Source organism: Molossus molossus, unplaced genomic scaffold (assembly GCF_014108415.1).
Source record: "Molossus molossus isolate mMolMol1 unplaced genomic scaffold, mMolMol1.p scaffold_m16_p_2, whole genome shotgun sequence".
NCBI classification, from domain to species: domain Eukaryota; kingdom Metazoa; phylum Chordata; class Mammalia; order Chiroptera; family Molossidae; genus Molossus; species Molossus molossus.
The window spans coordinates 94,042,015-94,058,372 of NW_023425355.1; the positions used below are offsets into that span (position 1 = coordinate 94,042,015).

At 37.5% G+C, this 16,358-nt stretch overlaps 1 protein-coding gene across 1 annotated transcript in view; it reads right to left on the minus strand.

The window, feature by feature from the left end:
- Positions 1–16,358, minus strand: part of F8 (coagulation factor VIII) — a 272,819-nt gene that overhangs the window by 50,354 nt on the left and 206,107 nt on the right. Inside the window, exons 15-21 of the mRNA XM_036270458.1 lie at positions 14,157–14,310; positions 12,355–12,567; positions 11,839–12,067; positions 11,227–11,409; positions 2,975–3,091; positions 2,168–2,239; positions 994–1,079 (exon numbers count right to left, since the gene is read on the minus strand). Coding sequence (XP_036126351.1) covers positions 994–1,079; positions 2,168–2,239; positions 2,975–3,091; positions 11,227–11,409; positions 11,839–12,067; positions 12,355–12,567; positions 14,157–14,310 — 1,054 coding nt within the window. The remainder of the gene's footprint in view (positions 1–993; positions 1,080–2,167; positions 2,240–2,974; positions 3,092–11,226; positions 11,410–11,838; positions 12,068–12,354; positions 12,568–14,156; positions 14,311–16,358) is intronic.

The following is a 16,358-nucleotide window of genomic DNA, read 5'->3' on the forward strand; positions in this document are numbered from 1 at the left end:
TAAGAAGAGAAAAAAGAAAGCTGGTACATTATGAGAAGTAGATGGAGCTGTGGGAAGTAGATGGTAAAACGTGTTTATGCTATTCTCTCTCCAAGCTATAAGTACGAGAGGTGGGAAGCATGTTAGACAGGTTGAGAGAAAAGCTGGAAGCAGAAGAGTTTGCTCCCTTTTCTTGTTTGGGCTCTAGAAGGAACATACCCTTGTGGTTAGGTAGAGAAGTTGAGTTGGCATTTCCAAGCTGCCCTCAGCTCTCAGGTGGCATGGAAGGGACACAGAAGTTCCCATATGTATGCCATTGAAGGGGGTCACAGTCCTGATTGATCACATGTTGACATGATAATATTTTTTATATGCTGTGTTAAATAAAATATATTATTAAAATGAACTTCACACATTTCTTTTATAATGTGGCTACACATGTGGTTTGCATTTGTGATTTGCATTATGTTTCTATTGGACAGTGCTGCTCTAGAGGAAATGGTGAAGTGAGAAAATCTGAAAGACTGAGTCATTTAAAAACAAACTGAGTTAACCTAGACACTGTTTCAGTTCTTGACTTCAAGTTAGTTTATAAGATTGGACTAACTTCAGTAGATGTTTTCTACTATACAGTGGTGTAGAATTTGTGAAGAAGATGGATTCAATTCTCTAAATTAATAAGACACCTTTTCTTGGCTTGTGTGATGGGAGATTGAGCCATTTGTTTCTGTGTTAAAATAAAAAGATTGGACAACCATAGGACATCTAGGCAGTTGGAGGCATTTAATAATAAAATACATGATCTTAGGAGGTGGTGAGTTCAGTGTTGTAGAAAGAATTCAGATGTCCTAATCCCAGTAGAAAGATTAAAAACATATAAATAGGACACCTCATTGTGCTCATTTCTATTCCTAAATTCTTCCCTCATCTGTTACCTGGAGTTTGATGAAAATGTATAAAAGAGATGTATAGTGCTGTGAGCTTGCAAGAGAAATATGTGATACATTTTCTAACCTTGATCCAGGAAAAGGGATCCTTGGTGCTCCAGGCATTGATTGATCCGGAATAATGAAGTCTGGCCAGCTTTGGGGCCCACTGTCCTTTGTCCAAGAAAGGGGAGAGAGATTAGATTCAGTTGGGTTGGGTTCTAGACACTTAGGAATAAAATTACTCCCTTAAGAAAGATTAATTCTAGCTGTGAAGGAAATAAAGGCATAGAGCACAGTAGTATGAATGACTGTCTGTGTTTTGCTTGTCCTTATTGTCCTTTTTACTTTCTAAAAATTAATAATTGAGTTGATCTTTAGCACCTGTATTTAGCTGATACTAGAATGTGTTACCAGCATTACCAAATATTATTATTTCTTTATTACACAATGTATGGTCATTGTGGAACAATTAGAAAATGAAAAAAAATTATATAGAAAAATAGAAAAAATTATCCTTCCACTTAGGGGAAAGTAATACTATTTTGGTATATAACTCTCAAGCCTCTCTTTCAAAGAAATTTTTTCCCTGTAAAACGGGTTGGCAAACTTTTTTCTGTAAAGGGCCAGATAGTAAATAATTTTAGCATTACAGATCATCTGGTCTCTGTTATAATTACTTAATTGCTATTGTAGAATGAAAGTAAACATATAATTGTAAATAAATGGGTGTGGCTGTGTGCCAATATAAGACTTTATTTATGGATACTGAAATTTGAATTTCATATAATTTCTACATGCCATAAGATACAATTCTTCTTTTGTATTTTTTCAATCATTTAAAAATAGAAAAGTTATTCTTAGCTTGAAGGCCATACAAAAACAGGTGGTGGGCTAGATTTGGCCTGCAGGCTCCAGTTTGCCATACCCTACTCTAAACAATGTTTCAGAATTATCTATAGATCCTATTCAAGCTTAACTATCACTGCTCATAGAAAAGTATAACTTCCTGAATAGATGCAAGAGGAACAATATTGAAGGCAGGCAGGACATTTAAGGAGGCAGTGGCATTACCCAGGTGAGAAGTGATGGTGGCCTGAATTAGAATGATCACAGTGGGAAGTTAAGAGAAAATAGATTTGAGAGGCACCTATGGAGTAAAATTAGTAGAAGATGGAGATAGATTGGTTATCTGAACCTATCCAACAAAAGTAAAAAAAAAAAAAAATCAGTCCAGTTCTTAGAGAGAAAATAATATTTACCATATTGTCCTGAAGCTGTAATCTGAAAATCTCTAATGTATCCAGAAGCCATTCCCAGTGGACTCTGACACTCTGAAATCAAATGAGGGCAACACAATAGCTAGACGTGCAGAAGACTGAGCTTCACAAATGCAAGTCAATAAAAATGGGAGAATACCAAAAAATGTTCATTTTTTTAGTGTTGACAATGTGCCAAGAATTGTATGAAATATTTTATTGTATAATCTCATTTAATTCACCCCAACAGGTGCTGGAACTATTTACATTTTTCAGCTAAGGAAACTAGGGTCCACAGTGGTTTACTTACTTGTTTAGGATGAAATTTCAAGCTTTTCCAAGCAATGTTTGTAAGTTATCTTTAATAATTGAACCTAAATTAAGTTTCAAAATGTGCTCTTGGAGATCTTGGAGCTTTATAAAGTTGTGAAAATAAAGAGATTTTTTTTTTTTTTAGCCCCAGTTTGTTAAATACAGTGTGGGACAAAAGTAGGTTTACAGTTGTCTGTATGTAAAATAATACAATAAACAATAAATAACATAAAAATACACTCTGTGTTTCACGTACTTACAACTGTAAACCTATTTTTGCCAAACCTGTATTTAAGACTCCAGGTTCAGTGTTCAAAGCTTCAGGTATAACTACCCTCCTCTGAAGATGCATGATTTCTACCAGCAATACTAATTTCAGATTTGATCATGACTGTGAACTTATATTTATTTCTTGACAAAGACAACCAGTCTAGGAAGGAGAAAAGTTGTATAGATCTAGGCTGAGTAGGCAGAGAGCCTCTCTACATTACTACTTACTCTTGCTGTACACCAGAAAAAGAGTGCTCATCCCAGCTTGTAGATGTTCGCCAATAAGGCATTCTATCCGCCAAATCCCAACTTCAGATGGTAGCATTTCCACTGTCTCAGAAACACCTTATGAAACACAAAAGGAACAAAAAATATTTATTTTCACTAAAAAACGACCATGAGACACATTGGCTTATGTAGAATATCAATGGAGCTCTAAGCCAGTTCTACCACTATTGGACCCCTGAAACCCAAAGTGCTTGCTATCTGACCCCTTCAGTTGGGGCACTAAAAATTGAGTTCTGACAGCCCCCAACCATGGGAAATGGGAGAGAGGGCAACAGAAATCTTTGGTGGTAGACAGGAGAAAGCTACTGCATTAGGCGTGTACTCAGTGGTTTTTCAGAACCACAGGTGTGTTTCTCATGGATCAGATACAGGCTCCCTGGGAGAGAAGAATCAGGGAGGTCCTCCCAGATCTAGTCTACTAGGGCTGCCGTGATGGCTAAAGGAAACCCATCAGAAGAAAGCTGGAAGTGAATGCTGAGAATCTGAGGAATGAATGACCAATCACTTGGAATAAAGATGGAACCAACCAGGTCAAGGGAATTTCATGAGAGAGGGTCTCAAACAGTAGTCTCTAAAGAGCCCCCCAAAAAGTTCCCTACAAAAAGAGTCAGCTTTAAATATCTGCCAGGTGCACAAAGTGTGAAGCTTGCTTACAACAATGGTGCCAGTTGTAAGTAAATAATAACAGTCCAATCCCTTATCTTGACACTTTCCATGCTGGAGTTCAAAGCAGCAATCAGCAAGGAGTTGGGAGGAAGCACAATAAGCAGGTTCAAGTTGGGGGAGGAGAGATTCAAGTTACATCAAGTTCAGCAGTTTTATAAATATAATAGAGTGGACATTGTAATTTTTGACAAACTATATCTGTGATATAAAGTGACCACAAGACTATTAAGATAAAAGTGAGCATTTCTAGGAATATATCCTAAGAAGCCTGAAACACCCATCAGAAAGAATATATGTACCCCTATGTTCATAGCAGCACTATTTACAATTGCTAAGAACTGGAAGCAGCCCAAGTGTCCATCAATAGATGAATGGATGAAAAAGTTGTGGTACATATACACAATGGAATACTACAGAGCTGTAAGAAAGAAAGATCTCTTATCTTTTGAGACAACATGGAGGGACCTGGAGAGTATTATGCTAAGTGAAATAAGCCAACCAGAGAGGGACAAATACCACATTATCTCACTTATTTCTGGAATATAATGAACAAAATAAGCTGACAAACAAAATAGACCCAGAGACATACATAGAAGTAAGGTTCAGACTGACAACCTTCAAAGGAGAGGGCGGGGGATGGAAGAGATAAACCAAAGAAGTTATATGCATAACCAGTGGACATAGATAACAGTGCTGTGGGGGGGGGGGGGAGGACGGGATGAGGAGGAGGGTGTCTATGGGCAAAAAAGGTAAAACCATTGTAACAAAAATAAATTAATTAATTGAAAAAAGATAAAAGTGAACAGAAAAGTCACTGGTCTTATAAGAAGTTCATGCAAAAAGAGGGCAAGTTTATTCCCACTGTTAAATCTGTTTTAAAGGGACAGTGGAAAACTAAAATGAAATTGTGTTTTTATTTATTTATTTTATTATTATTATTTTTAAAATTTTTATGTACCTTTTTAACTTATATGTAAAAAATATGGGGAGGAGGGTGTCAATGGGGTAAAAAAGGAGAAACATCTGTAACAAAGCATCAAGCTGAATAAAGCGGACGTTATGGGACTGATAAGCTAACAAGTCTTGAAAGAAACAGAGAAGCAGTTGTAACAGTCAAATTCATATTTAGTTATTTTTTAATTAATTAATTTACTTTTGAGGTAACACCATATTGTTTTCCATAGTGGCTACAGCAGTCTGTATTCCCACCAGCAATGTACTAGAGTCCCCTTTTTTCCACACCCTCGCCAACACTTGTTGTTTGATGATTTCTTGATGGCAGCCATTCTGACACGTGTGAGGTGATACCTCATTGTTGTTTTAATTTGCATCTCTCAGATGATTAGTGATGTTGAGCATTTCTTCACATGTCTCTTAGCCATTTGTATGTCCTGTTTGAAGAGGTGTCTAGTTCCTCTGTCCATTTTTTAATTGGGTTCTTTGTCTTGCTTTTGTTGAGTTGTATGAGCACTGTATATATATTGGAAATTAACCCCTTATCTGATATATCATTGGCAATTATACTCTCCCATACAGTGGGTTGCCTTTCCATTTTGATGATTGTATCTTTTGCTGTGCAGAGCTTTTGATTTTGATGTAGTTCCATGTGTTCATTTTCTCCTTTCGGTTGCCTTAGATGATGTATCAGTGAAAATTCTGCTGCATATGATGTCTGAAATTTTGTTGCCCACATTTTCTTCCAGGATTTTTATGGATTCATGAGTCACACTTAAGGCTTTTATCCATTTTGAGTTTATTCTTGTGTAGGGTGTAAATTGATGATCTAGTTTCATTTTTTTTGCATGTAGCTGTCCAATTTTCCCAACACGATTTATTAAAGAGGCTGTCTTTATTCCACTGTATGCTTTTGCCACCTTTGTCAAATATTAATTGAGCATATTGTCTGGGGTCCATTTCTGGGTTCTCTCTTCTGTTCCACTGGTCTATATGCCTGTTCTTGTGCCAGTACCAGGCTGTTTCGATTACAGTGACTTTGTAGTATAACCTGAAATCTGGTATTGTGATCCCTCCAACTTTGTTCTTTCTTTTCAAGATTGCTGTGGCTATTTGAGGCCTTTTTTGGTTCCATATGAACTTTTGAAATAATTGTTCTAATTCTGTGAAGTATGCCGTTGGTATTTTGATGGGATTTGCGTTGAATCTATAGATTGCTTTGGGTAATATGGACATTTTAATGATGTTAATTCTCCCAATCCATGAACAGGGTATGTGCTTCCACTTTTTTATATCTTCCTCTATTTCTTTTTTCAATGACCTGTAGTTTTCTGCAAATAGGTCCTTTACTTCTTTGGTTAAGTTTATTCCTAGGTATCTTAATTTTATTGCCACAATGATAAATGGGATTGTTCTCTTAGTTTCTCTTTCTGTGAGTTCATCATTGGTGTATAAGAATGCCATCGATTTCTTGACATTAATTTTGTATCCTGCTACTTTGCCAAATTCATTTATTAAGTCTAGTAAGCTTTTGATGGAGTCTTTGGGGTTTTCTATGTATAGTATCATGTCATCTGCAAATAATGACAATTTCACTTCCTCCTTTCCAATTTGGATTTCTTTTATTTTTTCTTCCTGTCTGATTGCTGTGGCTAAGACTTCCAGTACTATGTTAAATAAGAGTGGCGAAAGTGGGCATCCTTGCCTTGCTCCTGTTCTTAAGGGAAATGCTTTTAGTTTTTGCCCATTGAGTATGATGTTGGCTGTAGGTCTTTCATATATGGCCTTTATTATATCTAGATATGATCCCTCTATTCCCACACTGCTGAACGTTTTTATCAGAAATGTATGCTGGATTTCATTGAAGGCTTTTTTGGCATCTATTAATATGATCATGTGGTTTTTATTTTTCATTTTATTTATGTGGTGTATCACATTTATTGATTTGCGAATATTGTACCAGCCTTGCCTTTCTGAGATGAATCCCACTTGGTCATGGTGGATAATTTTTTTTGGTGCATTGCTGGATCCGATTTGCTAGTATTTTGTTCAGGATTTTGGCATCTATGTTCATCAGGGATATTGGCCTGTAGTTTTCTTTCTTTGTTGTGTCTTTTTCTGGTTTTGGAAATAGAATTATGCTGGCTTCATAAAACGAGTTTGGAAGTCTTCCTTCTTCTTGAATTTTTTGAAATAGTTTGAGGAGAATGGGTATTAGTTCTTTGAATGTTTTGTAAAACTCCCCCATGTAGCTATCTGGGCCTGGGATTTTGTTTGCTGGGAGAGTCTTGATTACATCTTTAATTTATTCTGTTGTTATTGGTCTGTTCAAGTTTTCTATCTCTTCCTGATCTAGTTTTGGGAGACTACGTGTTTCTAGAAATTTGTCCATTTCTCTTAGATTGTCGAATTTGTTGCCATACAATTGTTCACAGTAGTTGTTAATGATCTTTTGTATTTCCTTGGTGTCAGTTGTTACCTCTCCTCTTTCAATTCTGATTTTGTGTATTTGGGTTCTCTCTCTTTGTTTCTTGGTGAGTCTAGCTAAGGATCCATCAATCTTGTTTGTCTTTTCGAAAACCAGCTCTTTGTTTTATTGATCCTTTGAATTGTTCTTCTGGTCTCTATGTCATTTATTTCTGCTCTGATCTTTACTATTTCCTTCCTTCTACTTGCTCTGGGTTTTTTTGTTTGTTTGTTTGTGTGCTCTCTAGTTCTTTAAGTTGTGAGGTTAAATAGTCTATTAGAGATTTTTCTTGTTTTTTGAGGTAGGCCTGTAGTGCTATGAACTTCCCTGTCAGAACTGCTTTCGCTGCATCCCATAGATTTTGTGTTGTTGTGTCTTCATTTTCATTGGTTTCCGGGAGGTTTTTGATTTCTTTCTTGATCTCCTCAGTGACCCATTCATTGTTTAATAACATGCTATTTAGCTTCCATGTGTTCAAATGTCTTTGTCTGTTCTTCTTGCAATTGATTTCTAGTTTCATGCCACTGTGATCTGAGAAGATGCTTGATATGATTTCAATCTTCTTGAACTTGTAGAGACTTAGTTTTTGCCCTAACATGTGGTCTATCTTTTAGAATGTCCCATGTACACTTGAGAAGAATGTGAATTCTGTAGTTTTGGGTTGTAATTCTCTGTAGATATATGTTAAATCCATTTGGTCTAGTGGTTCATTTAGAGTCTCTGTTTCCTTGCTAATTTTTTGTCTAGAAGACCTATCCAGTGATGTCAGAGTGGTATTGACTTCCCGTGCTATGATTGTATTGCTGTTGAATTCTCCTTAAGTTCTCCAAAGGATTTTTATTATATGTTGGTGCTCCTCTATTGGGTGCATAAATGTTTACCAAGGTTATATCTTCCTGTTGGAGAGATCCTTTCAATATTATGTAGTGGCCTTCTTTGTCTCTAGTTATGGCCTTCATTTTGAAATCTACTTTATCATATATGAGTATTGCTACCCCAGCTTTTCTTTGCTTTCCGTTTGCTTGAAAGATTTTTTTTGCCATCCCTTCACTTTCAACCTTTGTGAGTCTTTTGTTGTGAGGTGGGTCTCTTGTAAACAACATATATGTAAGTCATGCTTTCTCATCCAGTCAGCTACTCTGTGTCTTTTTATCGGAGCATTCAAACCATTCACATTTAAAGTGATAATTGATATGTACTTATTTATTACCATTTTTGTTAAGTGTGGTTCTATTCTTCTTCCTATTTCTTCTACTGATTACAGCAGTCCTTTTTGCATATTTTTCAGTGCTGGTTTGGTGTTGATATATTCCCTTAGCTTTTTTTCGTCTGGGAAGCTCCTTATGTAAGCTTCTATTTCGAATGATAGCCTTGCTGGATATAGTAGTCTTGGATTCAGATCCTTGTGTTTCATTACCTTGATTACTTCATGCCAGTCCCTTCTGGCCTGTAGTGTTTTTGTTGAGAAGTCAGCTGAGAGCCTACTGGGGTTTTCTTTGTAAGTAACCTGTTGCTTATCTCTTGGTGCCTTTAGGATTCTCTCTTTGTCTTTAATTTTTGGCATTTTGATTACTATGTGTCTTGGTGTGGGCCTTTTTGTGTTCTTTTTACTTGGGGCTCTCTGTGCTTCTTCAACTTGAATGCCTTCTTCCTTCACCAAATTAGGGAAGTTTTCTGTCACTATTTCTTCAAATATATTCTCCACCCCTTGCCCATTTTCTTCCTCTTTGGGGACTGCTATGATGTAAATGTTATTATGTTTCCAGCTATCCCACAGTTCTTTAAGCTATCTTGCTGTTTTTTAATTGTTTTTTTTCCTTTTGGTTTTCTGATTGATTGATTTTTTTTCTACCTTGTTTTCTAATTCACTGATCCGGTCCTCAGCTTCCTCTACTCTGCTGTTAAGTCCTTCAAATGTGTTGTTTATTTCTGCTCTGTCATTCTTCATTTCCACTTGGTTGGTTTTCAATGTTTCTACATCTTTACTCATGGTACTGATGTCCTTACTCATGCTGTTGAGCTTCCTCAAGGTCATGGCTCTGAACTTGACCTCTGATAATTTGCTTAGCTGCATTTTATTTATCTTATCTTCAATAGAGTTTTCTTGTTCTTTCATTTGGGATTTGTTTTTTTGTTTCACTATTTTGGCTATCTCAGTGGGTTTTGGAGCCTGCCAAATATTCCCTGTGGGTGTTGGTGTTCTGCTGTTTGTGGCTACCTCTACTGCGTTTGGTTGAGCCTCAGTGGGCCCGTGTTAAACACCAGTGTCAAGTCCTACTTTCCTGGTATATTTGCAAGCTCAGAAAAGGTTCAGTTATCCTCTAGCTTTTTCCTAGTGGCCAGTAGTCTCAGTTACTCAGTGCCTTGAAATGTAACCCTGGTGTTCTGCATAAGAGGATTTCCAGAGGGTGGGATAGATGCTGGTTGTTAATGAGCCTCAATTTGCATTTCTTTGCCTCACCTGGGAAAGGCTGAATCTTTGAGAGGGCTGGGCTGCTGCTCTTCCCCACAGTTCTGGGAAGGAGCACACTGGCCACTGTCCTTTGTGGCCACATCAGCAAAAACTCTGAGTGCCCTTCAAATCCAGGTTGTCCTCACAGAGTTCCAGCCCAGTTTGCCCTCCCTCTGCCGTAGCCCCCAGGTGCAGGGCTGTGGCTATTTTAGCATTCTGTCCTGGTTCTCTGAGCTGTGGAATGGGCTTGTTTTTTCTTTATTTTAGTTGTAATTCCCATTTGGTCCTGGGAGATCGTCTTTGTAGCTTCTATTCACTCCGCCTCCATTTTCACATCCTCTATGCGTATCTTGTGTGCAGCTGGGTCGCACAGGCCTTTCTGGTGCCCCCACACTCCGCAGGCCCTGTGGGTAACTGGATGGCACAGTCCCTTTGGGGACCCCCACCTCTATGCCTATGTTATGGGCTGCTGGGTTGCACTGCCCTCTCTGGTGGTTTAGCACCTTGCAGGTCCCTCAGGTAACTGGATGGCACTGTTCCTGCTGGGTCACACAGGCCTCTCTGGTGGTTCAGCACTCCGCAGGTCCTGTGAGCGGGCAGCTGGATCTCACCTGTCTCTCTGGGGCTCTGGCTTCCCATTGCTCTTGTGGGGTACTGAACCACACAGGCCTTTGTGGAGCCCTAGGTCCTGCTGCTGGCAGCTGGGGAGTGCTGCTGCCCAGTGGGGCTCAACTCCTGCCTAGCTTTTGCTGTAGTTTTTGGGGATGGGTCTCAGCTGCTGGTCTGTGCTTCTGTTGCCTGGGGATGGATTTCTGCTCCCCAGCCTCTGTTGCTGGGGGTATATCTGGACTCTGATCGGGCTGCTACTATGGGAGATGGTGCTGGGCTCCGGGCTGTTTGCGGCTTCCACAACTGGCACCTTAGGAGCTCCACTACTGTGCACAGGTCTGTGTTGACACAGAGTGTCCACTGGTCCAGTGGTGCCAGGTGTGTTGGTGGGCTCATGTTGCTGTGCCCTAGCCGCTCCTACTGACTCCTCCCAGGGATGACCCGGGATCTTCCAAAATGGTGGGACCTCCCAGTGGCGCAGGGAGAAGAGCCCTGAAGGGCTGCTTGCTGTGGTAGCTGGCTGCTCCTGTCCACAGCCCAGGAAACTTCTGCTCAGTGTTTCTGCACTGCTCGGGTTTGATCGTCCACCTTCATGTCCACTCACACTCTCTCACACACTCACCTTCCCTCCGGTCCTGCCTACTGCCATCTTCTGAAATTGTGTTTTGATCAACATTGCAAGTAGTACTTAATCAACATATTGGTAACAGACATAAACTAATCACTCCTTGAATAATTACTGGTGCCATGTGGGATTTGAGATGGAAAAAAAATGCCTTTTTTCCTAGGAAGTGCCATGACATAAATTATCCATTTATTCTGTTCTATTTCTTTTGTAGCATATTATCTATATCTGAAATTATCATGTTCATTTGCTAATTTATTTATTATTTCTCTATAGGGTACAGTTACTTGAAAAAGTAGGTTACCTGAGAACAAGAAGTTTATCTGCTTTGTTCACTGATCTTCCCAGTGCCTGGACCATTTCAAGTAAATATTCAACAAGTATAGTAGGTAGAAAGAAGAGCACAAACTAGCTCATACCTGGATAGAGGTTGTAGACTGCCATTTTATACTCCTCTTTTTTCCGTACAGTGAATACATGTCCACTGAAATGAATAGAGTGGATGTTTTCATTGCTGCCCATACTGAGCAGATACCATCGAATCCTTTGATCCTGAGACATTACTAAGCCAGGTAGAGTATCCATCACATAGCCATTGATTGCTGGAGAAGGAGAACACAAAAAGGCTGTTAAAATCTACTGTAGAAGTTTCTTTTCCTCTACTCATCAAAAATATTGATTCAACCCTGCTGGTGTGGCTCAGGGCTTGAGCATCGACCCATGCACCAAGAGGTCACCAGTTCAATGCCCAGTCAGGGCACATGCCTAGGTTGTGGGCCAAGTCCCCAGTGGAGGGTGTGCAGAAGGAGGCCAATCGATGTTCTCTCTCTTTAATGTTTCTACCTCTCTCTCCCTCTTCCTTCCTCTCTCTCTAAAATCAATAAAGAAAAAAAATACTGATTCCTATGAAGATTACACTCCCATAAATATACTCTCAGTTCATACAAAGTCCAAGCCTCAGGCACAAGGCTAATTTGTCACATGCATGCTGTATTTCAGAGTGAGTAATATTTGGGTGTGGGATATATTACCATGGAAGCGATAATTTTCTTTAAAAGTGGGATCCTCCATCTGGATGTTGCAGGAAGCCCTGCAGTTCCTTTCCATGTTTTCGGTGATGTACCAGCTCTTGGTCTCATCAAAAATAGTAAAAAATAGAGCAAATTCCTGCACTGTCACTTGTCTCCCATGAGCAGGGTTCAGTGTGTTGGTTCGGCAGATCAGAAGGGGTCCAATCAAGCCTGAGTGCATATCTTTTTCCTGAGAGGAAAGACATTAATCCTGTGAGTATAAGCTCTTCCACCTATGAACCAGAGTGGATTTCTCATCAACCTTTGTGCCACTCCAAGCTACTCCCCATCTTCCCACAGTTCAATTCATCCTTCTCAGTAGATCCCAGAATGATATTTCTAAAACACAAATATGATGCTTACCCCCACCCCACATTTAAAGCTGCCCATAGGACAAATACCCAAATTCTTAGCAGATATTGCAAAGACCATTTCTTTTAAAACAGAAAGTGCCCAGCACAGTGTAGACCCACTTACCAGATCAACATCAGAAAAATAAGCCCAGGCTTTGCAGTCAAACTCATCTCTAGTGGGTGCCATATGATGTTGCACTTTCCAAAAGTAATCTTTGGTTTCATTAGGCTTGACAAACTTTTTTCTAGGTTCTGCTCCTTGTCTCTGATCTTCCTCATATGAAATAAGGCTAGAATAGAAGGAGTAGGGACGAGAAGCCTTGTTTTTGAAAGTTACCTGCAGAGCAAAAAAAAAAATTTAAAAAGAATGCAAGTATTTTAGTGTTTACATTCCTAATAGTAATGTTTATTTTGGCTTTATCCAAGTTTTAATACCCAGAGGAAGTATATAGGATGGATGTTGTTAGAACCCAAACCTAAAGATCTATAGAGGAAACTCTGAGGAATTTTTGAATTAAAAAAGTTTTAGGGCATGCACCCAAAGTTGCAAAGTAGAAAATTCCTAAATACTAAAAAGCAATTTCAAATTAAAAGGGAAAATACCACTACAGGGTATTTAAGAGACCATATCTCAGGACTTGATACTTAAGGTTCTTCATCATAAATTCCAGGATGAATGTATATAATCTTCTAAAAAGACTTTTTCAGATTTGAAAAAAATATACATGTTTCATAGGAAATATGATAAGTAAAGTAAAAATCAAGGCAAAAAATGCACTCACAATCCCATAATTTTAGATCCTTCTATATTCTTAATGTAAACTATCAATTGGGACAATGAATGACTGTTTCTTGGGAAAAAATAAAACTGCTTTGACCTTTAGCTCCCACAAGGCACCAAAAGAACTTCTAGTCTTTAGAAATTACTGATGGATTAAAAAGTTAAATTTTAAGAAATTAAACTGTAAAAGAAAGTTTGAGAAAGTATAGGTGCTTTTAAGAAAAAAAATCTCTGTATGGGGAAGGTTTTTTATAAACATGAAAGCTATGAAAGTGTCATAAAGGAAAGATCTATAGGTTACTTCCTAAAATATAAAACCTGTTTAAATTTAAAAACCACTATATATAAAATTAAGAGACAATCAACTTGAAAAATTACTATTCAATAAAATAATCAATTATCATTAATAAATCAATGATCTATAATATAGGTAATATAAATTAATAAGGAAAGCACTCCTTCAAAAAATGTCAAATGTGAAAAGGACATTAACAGATAATTCATTACAGAAAGTCTTAAAATATTCACGTACATTGAACTTTTAGAATTTTATCCTAGAAAAAGAGTTGGGAAGAGATAAACCACAGAACTTATATGCATGTATACATAACCAATAGACACGGACAACAAAGCCGGGGATGGGGCAGGTGTGGGGTGGGGAGGGGGGTGCCAATGGGGTAAAAAAGGAGAAACATCTGTAACAAAAAAATAAATTAAAAAATTAAAAAAAAAGAGTTGTGATTGCAGCATTATTTAAATAGTTGAAAAAAAAAAAAAACCTATCCAAAAGGTTACTAAAAGTAAATGGTTAAGTAAATCATAAATTCATGTAATAGACTCTTATGCCATCACTTATAAAAAAGATACCTAGGAAGTGTTTTTAAATGACATAAGAAATGTATATGACATGATATTTAGTAAAAAAAAAAAAGTAGAATTATACATTGTATAATTATGGATACATAAATAGAAGAACACATAGGAAAAATATAAGAACATACACCAAAATGATAATTATGAGATTCTTTTTCAACTTCATTTTCTACTTTTAAAAATTTTCAAAAATGAGAATACATTACTTTTGTAATCAGAGACAAAAAATATACAGGATTAATTTTCCTGTGATTCCATTGTCTTCAGCTCACCATGATATTGTCTTCAACTTCTGCTCTTATATATGGCCCCAGGAGTCCCAAGTGTTCATTTAGTTCTCCACGGTATAAGGGCTGAGTAAAGGAGCCATCAGTAAATTCCTGGAAAACCACTTTCTTGAACTGAAGGACATCTCTATTCTGAGCACTGAAGGAAAAAAAAAAAAAAAAAAACAGAGAAAAAGCAATATCCTCATGGGCCAGGTATATAGAAACACCTCACATTCTTCCTTTCCCTGTATTTGGAATACATTTAGTAGAATTGATTATGAATTGGAAGTGTGATGGGGAAGGGAGAGGAGAAAGAAAGATTAAAGATAACTTTCAGGTTTCTGATTTGGGAAAATGGGTGAATGGTGATGCAATTCACTACGATGAAGAGCCCTGAAGGAGGAGTAGGTTGAGGTTTACAGTTTTGGACACAGAACATCTATGTGTATTAAACTGGCCAAATACACAGAAATTGGGAGTTCACAAAAGAAGTCTAGATGAAGCACCTCCATATTTAGATGGTATCCCAGTCATGTGAGTGACTTATTAAAGTCAATAGTTAATTTTGTTACGTCGTCATCTTATTCGACATCTAAGAAACGTTTGCATAGTTTTCCACTCCATCCCACTTGACATACTCTCTTTAGACTTCACTAGCATGTAAGTTCCATAAAAGCAGGGGCTTTTCTCTGTTTTGTCCTCTGCTATATTCCCAGCAGCTGGAACAAATGCCTGGAATATAGTAGGTGCTCAAAAACTCTATTGAATATTAAATGGATGCAGGGTTTATACACATATTCTAAATATAAGAGCGATCCAAGTTTCAGTCCTTGGACCTCTTTTCTTCAATTAGAAAATCTGTTAAAATTGTAAACTAAGACTGCACAGCAAAGTGCATATAACAAATGTTTTTGGCACAAAAATGCAACCATCATCCAGATTAAGAACATTGTCAACAACCCAGAAGACTCACTGTATATACCCTCCCAATCACATCCTCTCCCTCCCCAGTGAGGTAACCACCATTCCAATGCTTAGGATAATTATTTCTTTGCTTTTCTTTATAATCATACTATGTATGTATACATCCCTAAAGAATTTAGTTTAGTTTTGCCTGTTTTTGAAGTATGTAAATGGAACCATATTGTATACATTCTATGGTTTCTGGCTTCTTTCACTCAGATTATGGTTGTGAGATTCATCTACACTGTGTGTTGCTATAGTTTGTTCATTCTCATTGCTCTATATTATTCCATTGTGTGGATATACCAGTCATGGACGTTCAAATTGTTTCTAATTTTTGGTGCTTACACAAAGTCGTGCTATGTACCTTCTTGTAAATGTCTTTTGGTAAACATATATATACATTTTTGTTGGGCAACATATCTAGGAGTGGAATTGCTGAATGTGCTATGTTCAGCTTTGTTAGATACTATCACACTGTTTTCCAAAGCATCTGCACCATTTTCCATTTTCATCAGCAATATATGAGAGTTCCATTTGATCCCAAACTTCACAAACACTTGATAGTGACTGTGTTTTTACGTTTTATCCATTCTAGTGGTTGCATAGCAGTGTGTTTGTTGTTTTAGTTTGCATTTCTCTCATTAATAATGAAGTTGAGCACCTTTCCTTAAGAGTAGAAGCCACTGGATTTCCTCTTTTGTGGAATGCCTATCCAAGCCTGGTTTGTTCGTTTGGGTTTTTTGAGCCAGTTTTTCTATTGGATAATCTGCTTTTTTTCTTATTGATCCAAAGAAGTACTGCGAATAGTCTTGATGAGTCCTTTGTTGGCTATTTGTGCTGCAAACATCTCCTATTCTGTGTCTAATCTTTTAATTCTATTTTTAAAAATCTTTTGATGAGCATAAGTTCATAATTTTAATGTAAAATTTATCAAAAACCCTTTATGGTTACTGCTTTTTGTATCTTGATGCCAGTTCTCTTTCTTTCCCAACTCTGAGGTTATTCAGAGATACTCACTTATTTTTTATTTTTATTTATCTTTATTGTTGTATGTATTACAGATTTCCTCTTCACTTATTTTTTTCCATCTAAGAGATTTATAATTTTATGTTCATGTTTAGACTTATAACCCAATGTAAGTGGATTTTTGTGTATGGTGTGAGTTAGGCATCCAATTTAATGTTTTTTCATGTGGGTATATAAAAATTTCCTGGCACCTTTTATTGACAATTGCTTTTC